The sequence below is a fragment of the Galeopterus variegatus genome, unplaced genomic scaffold, assembly GCF_000696425.1.
Source record: "Galeopterus variegatus unplaced genomic scaffold, G_variegatus-3.0.2 Scaffold3808, whole genome shotgun sequence".
NCBI lineage: Eukaryota > Metazoa > Chordata > Mammalia > Dermoptera > Cynocephalidae > Galeopterus > Galeopterus variegatus.
This window is the reverse complement of record NW_007729919.1, coordinates 147,439-153,438: the sequence shown is the minus strand read 5'-3', so window position 1 is coordinate 153,438 and position 6,000 is coordinate 147,439. Positions and strand designations below refer to the sequence as shown.

At 35.7% G+C, this 6,000-nt stretch overlaps 1 protein-coding gene across 1 annotated transcript in view; it reads left to right on the top strand.

Annotated features, from left to right (window-relative positions):
* Positions 1 to 6,000, top strand: part of TRIM24 (tripartite motif containing 24) — a 74,766-nt gene that overhangs the window by 28,142 nt on the left and 40,624 nt on the right. The window contains exon 7 of the mRNA XM_008586029.1: positions 2,050 to 2,196. Within this exon, the coding sequence (XP_008584251.1) occupies positions 2,050 to 2,196 (147 nt within the window). The remainder of the gene's footprint in view (positions 1 to 2,049; positions 2,197 to 6,000) is intronic.

Sequence of the window (6,000 nt, the reverse complement as noted above, 5' to 3'; positions counted from 1 at the left end):
GGGAGGGCCGCCGCGCTTCCCAAGCGGCGCACTATCCAGTGCGCCACCGGGCCGGCCCATATAGTGTTGTTTGTAAAAGCAGCACTTAAGGTAGTGAGAAAAACATTCCTGTCTTCATCAGCTTTTTTTTAACTCATGAAGGTCAAGATCCAAAGTCAGTGTTTAACTTCAAATAATATGAGGTTACAACTTCTACATGGTATATTAATGTATCATATTAATTGCTTGATCTTTAGGTGTTCTTTTAGTATATTGATGCAGAAAGAATTCACAGTAAAGGAGCATTTTAGAATGAAGGAGAATAAAAGAATCCTAGTGTTTGAAGATTTGAGGAAAAATAAGACTCCTAGAAATAATTTATTTTAACCTATATTTCATAGTTGACCACCTACCAAGGTCTCTGTCAGAAAGTTCTGTCCGTCCTGAGAAGGCATGGTTTTTCCCATGGTTTATCAACCATGCAGGAAACAAACACTAAAAAAAATTCTGTTCTTTTGGAGACATAGTGATTTAGTGAGGAAGTATTCTAGACAGGAGGAATCAGACCCCATTTATAGCAACCATTTTTTCAAGGTTCTGAGATTTTTTTTTTTTTTTTGAATGGAAACATTTAGTCAGAATTTTAAAAGTTTTTGAAGCTCTGCTTAAAATATATCACTTCGATTTGCTTTCCCAGAGATTAATAGTGCATACATTGCTGTGGCTTTGTTTCCAAACTTGACTATGTCAAAATCACTTGAAGAGCTTTAAAAAAAGTTAAAAAGATGACCAGACTCCTGAATATATAAGAATGAACCTGGTTATCAGTATGGCTTTTAATCAACTTATTTTCATAGCACCTTTTAAATATGCCTCTAGTCCTTATACCCTTTCTCCCAGTTCACAGTCCTTGAAGGCAAATAAATGTAACCAGTTTTGTCTGCTAAAAGACTGAAAGAGAAATTAAATTAGCTCAATAGTTGTAGAAAACCAAGAAACTAGGGCTTCTGATTCTCAGTTTATAACATCCCCAAACGTCAACTATTTCTGTTCCTACTAAAATGTTTCCAAAGAAACATGTAGTTTTTACAGAAATCATAAGTAGCCTAATAGGTAAATTATCTTCTCTCTGAATTTAAATTAGATATGACAAAGCCATTGGCTGTTAACAGTTCCTCAAATAGACTTACTGCCATTCTTCCCTTAATTCAATTTAGCTCATATGTATTTTCCATATTTGGAACCTACTAGGGCTGGGATCTAGGTTTACTTTTTTATAAAGAATTGGAATATAGCAATTTTACTTTTCTAATTCAAGCCAGTAGGAAGCCTTCCCTTCCCTTTTTCTTGCTAGGTCAAAGATGAGGTTTTTGGATAGGGAACCTTAAAATAACCCAAGTTCAGTGCTCTCCACTTTTGATTATCCCATGTTCTATATTATCCTTATTTTATTATGTCATTATGTTCTTGATTATCCTTGTTCTATATTCTGCTTTTAGGTAGCTTTTCTGAGAATGCATTGGCACAATTTTTCACTGTATCTATTGGCTCCCATGGTTATTCTCAATAGACAGAAATAATACAATGCCCTTTTTTAGAAAAAACTACATACAAAGGATAAGTGTTATTTACCACACAACATGACTTTGGGCACAAGCTATTTGCAATTAGGACTAGAATCCCTAAGAAGTAAATCATGTGATCTGATGACTTTACTAGATTGCTGGATGGCACATCTATTTTACTTGTATTGAATTTAACAGGCATTTACTGTATTATAGCTCATCCATGTTTTTGTCCTTTTTTGTATATTGCAAAATGTGTGAATAGAGACCTAAATCTCAGAATATGTAAAACCAGACCCAGGGCTGGGAGGCAACATTTGGGACATAGTTTTTTGCTATAGTGAGCATGATCATTTGTACTCAAGGGGAAAACTCTAGGAGTATTTTCAGTTTTTTTAATTACAGTACTTAGAGATGGTGGTTATTCTAATTTGGTTATCTGAAAATGACCATTAAAATGTATGTTATGCATAAACTCATTTTGAAATTATTTTCCTGTTTTCAGAGCCTTGCAAAGGACCATCGCATGAAACTTATGCAGCAACAACAGGAAGTGGCTGGACTTTCTAAACAATTGGAACATGTCATGCATTTTTCTAAATGGGCAGTTTCCAGTGGCAGCAGTACAGCATTACTTTATAGCAAGCGACTGGTAAGATAAAGTATAGTATTTTAACATACTGTAAAATTGCAAAGTGAAACAATGGAGCCACTAGAATGCCGAAAATTCAGAAGTGTACATTAGTCTCTTTGTGTTTAAGTGCTTTTTACCTATTTCTAGTTTTAATTGATCAAAATATCTTGGTTTTAGGAAATATTTTTAACTGGCATGATTTAGGTGTAACTTCAATTTTAATCTACCGTTGTCACTCCTCTTTTGTTCATTTCAAAGTTTTCATTGCCTTCATGGCAGTTGAACTGAGTGCGAACAATAATGATAGTAAACATTGCTGATAACCTACAGTATGCCAGGCACTCATTCTAAGCATTTTCCATGTAATATTTAAACTTTGACATCAAGAATTCTTATGAGGTAGATACACCTAACCATCCACGTTGTACAGATGATGAAACTAAGGCACAGAGTTAAGTAACATGGTTAACATCACACAGTGAGAGATAAAGCCAGGGTTCAGAACTCTGACCTCAGACCCACCCCCAGACTCTGTTCCTCTTGTGGGTGCTAGACTGCAGTATATGGTGCTGAGTATTTCAACTCCATTTGCTATGGAAAAGTGGTTGTGATTTGTAAACCATTTTGACAGTATTCAAGAACCTTGCACTCAAAGTATGGTCACTGCATCCAAATCACTTAAGGATTCCATTTGGTAGGTCTGGGGGGTGGGCAGATTGTCTGTTTCTAACAAACACCCATGTGATGCTGATGTTGCTGGTCTGTGGATCATTCTTTGAATAGCAAGGATCTAGAGGACATTTAGCCACTGAAAACCAAGCCAGATAAACATTCTTAAAACTTTCTGCTTTAGTTTGGGTTTATCAAAGATTCAACAGAGATTTATATACATCAATCAATTTTCTGTCACCTACTCCATTTTTTGGAAGTCAAGTGGCAGAAATTTCCTGTACCATTTTTAAATAAGGAAATGTACATCTGGATAAGCTTTTATAAACTAAGTTCAAATATTGAGTGACATATTAGAATGTTGATTTGTAACTATTTCTAAAACTGTTCCTAATCGTGAATTCAATTCTTAGGATTTTTTCTTTCATAATTATCAGTGATCTAGTCTCTCAGTCCTGATCCTGAGCTTTTTTTTCCATTTTTACTGCTCCATTAGTCTTAATGGACATCTTCTATTTAGTACATACCTTCTCTTCACTGTTACTTATATATTTCTGAAAGTCAAACAGAAAAGGGATAGAGGGATAGAAAGTGAGAGAATTGAGAATTGTATTTTTTTCAACTTAATCTATAATGAATATTTTTATGTGTGTGTGTATATGACAGAATATTCACACAATCAGATAAGCATTCAATCTGCCTTATGAATTTAAATTTTTCTTTCATTCTGTTCTGATTTTGTGACTATAGTATAGAGAAAATAAAAATAGAAGATGGGATTAATTTATCTGTTCAATAACCTTTTGAAATAGGAGGGAGTGAAGTAGTCCTCTGTATTACTACATAGGAGAAAATAGGCACAGTGAATCATGTGGAATCAATGTTACCATATTTATGGTTGACAAGATCTTGTTTTTCTAAATTTTAAAATCCTATGGCACCCAAGTGAGCCTTGATGTGTCACTAGTAGCAGCTGTAGTTAATAAAATAATTTTCCTGTAATGCATACAGAGCTGAGGTTTGTGATTTTTAAACATTTAAAAGGATTTTTTCAGTCTCAGAAAATTTAAACATCACTATACATCTCTGTTCTCCAGACTTCTTATGCTTTGTAAATATAGCCATGTTCTCTCAGGTTATCCTTTAAATGATGGATTTTATGTGCTTAACTTAAGAAGAAAGGCCTTTCAAGCGTGGTTTGCAATTCTTTTTTAAAAAGAATTTTTTGTTTGTTTGTTTGTTTGGGGTTGTTTTTTTTTTTTTGTCCTTTTTCTTTTTGTGACCGGGCTCAGCCAGTGAGCGCACCGGCCATCCCTATATAGGATCGGAACCTGCGGCGGGAGTGCCACTGCGCTCCCAGCGCCGCACTCTCCCGAGTGAGCCAGAGGGTCGGCCCTTAAAAAGAATTTTTTTAAAAGTTTTTTCTTCTTTTTTTTTGGCAGCTGGCTGGTACAGGGATCCAACCCTGGACCTTGGTGTTATCAGCACCCCACTCTAACCAACTGAAATAAACAGTCAGCCCCTGTTATATATATTTAAGATGTATAACATGATGTTTTGATATACATAGTGAAATGATTGCTTCAGTCAAGCAAATTAACATATCCATCACTCGGGATAGTTACCTGTGTGTGCATATGTCTGTGGTGAGGTAAGAGCACCTAAAATCTACTCTCTACAACTGTAGTTCTCATGCTGTACATTAAGATCTGTAGACATATTCATCCTACCTAACTGTAAATTTGCACCTGTCTCAAGGTGGACCAAGGGCAGATTGTCCACTACCTGAAAAAGTATCATGAGGTCGAACAATGAAATAAGTCATTTCATACAGTAAAGGAAAGAACTTTATTACACGGAACTTAGAGAGTAATGGACCGAGTGTATGGTGACCTAAAGGCATATGCTAAGCTTCTCTCCACACTATCTCAAGGCTGAGCCCAAGTTTATAAAGGCAGTTTGTAAATAAGCTTAATGTAACTAGATCTGAATGTTGATGAAGATGGCCAAAGCAGGCTTTTTGCCACACTGGTATTTAGTCATTCCTTCTTTGTAGCCAGCAGGTTGTTTGTGCCTGTCTATTGTTCTGACTTCCTTTCCCCTAATCACTGTATAACTTTATGGGCAAAGCTCTCTTAAAGACATGACAAGTGCCAAGGGCTTAAGATGGAGTCAATTATGCTCACAGTCCCACGTTACCCTTTGACCTACTTCTCCTCATTTCCTCCTCCTCCCTGCCCCCTGATACCACCATTCTACTCTTATGTATTTGACTTTTTTTTTTTTAATGATTTCACATGTAAGTGAGATCATGCAGTATTTTTCTTTTTGTGTTTGGCTTATTTCACTTATCGTAATGTCCTACAGGTTCATCCATGTTGTCACAAATGGCAGGAGTTTCTACTTCTTTAAGGCTGAATAAATATTCCATTGTATATACATTGTATTTACCACGGTTTCTTTATCTGTTTATTTGTCAATGGACACAGGTTGTTTTCATATCTTGGCTATTGTGAATAATGCTGCAGTGAATATGGGAGTGCAGATATCTCTAGGAGGTGCTGTTTCATTTCCTTTGAGAATATACCCAGCAGAGAGATTACTGGGTCATATGGTAGTTCAATTTTTAATGTTCTGAAGAACCTGCATACTGTTTTCCATAATGGCTGTACCAGTTTACTTTCCCACCAATAGTGAACAAAGGTTCCCTTTTCTCTATATCCTTGCCAACACTAATCTCTCATTTTTTTGATAATAGCCATTTTAAGGTGTGAGGCAATACTTCATTATGGTTTTCATTGCATTTCCCTGTTGATTAGTGATTTTGAGCCCCTTTTCATATAATTGCTGGACATTTTTATGTCTCTGGAATATGCCTGTTCAGGTCCTTTGCCCATTTTTTAATCAGATTATTTGGTTTTTTTACTATTGTGTGAGTCCCTTGTATATTTTCCATATTAACCCTTCTCAGATACATGATTTGCAAATAATTTTCTTCCAGTATGTAGTCTGCCTTTTCATTTTGTTGTTTCCTTTGCTGCGCAGAAGCGTTTTAGTTTAATGTGGGGTTCCACTTTATTTTTGTTTTTTGTTGCTTGAGCTTTTGGTGTAATAAGTAAAGAATCATTGCCAAGGCCAATATCAAGGAGCTTT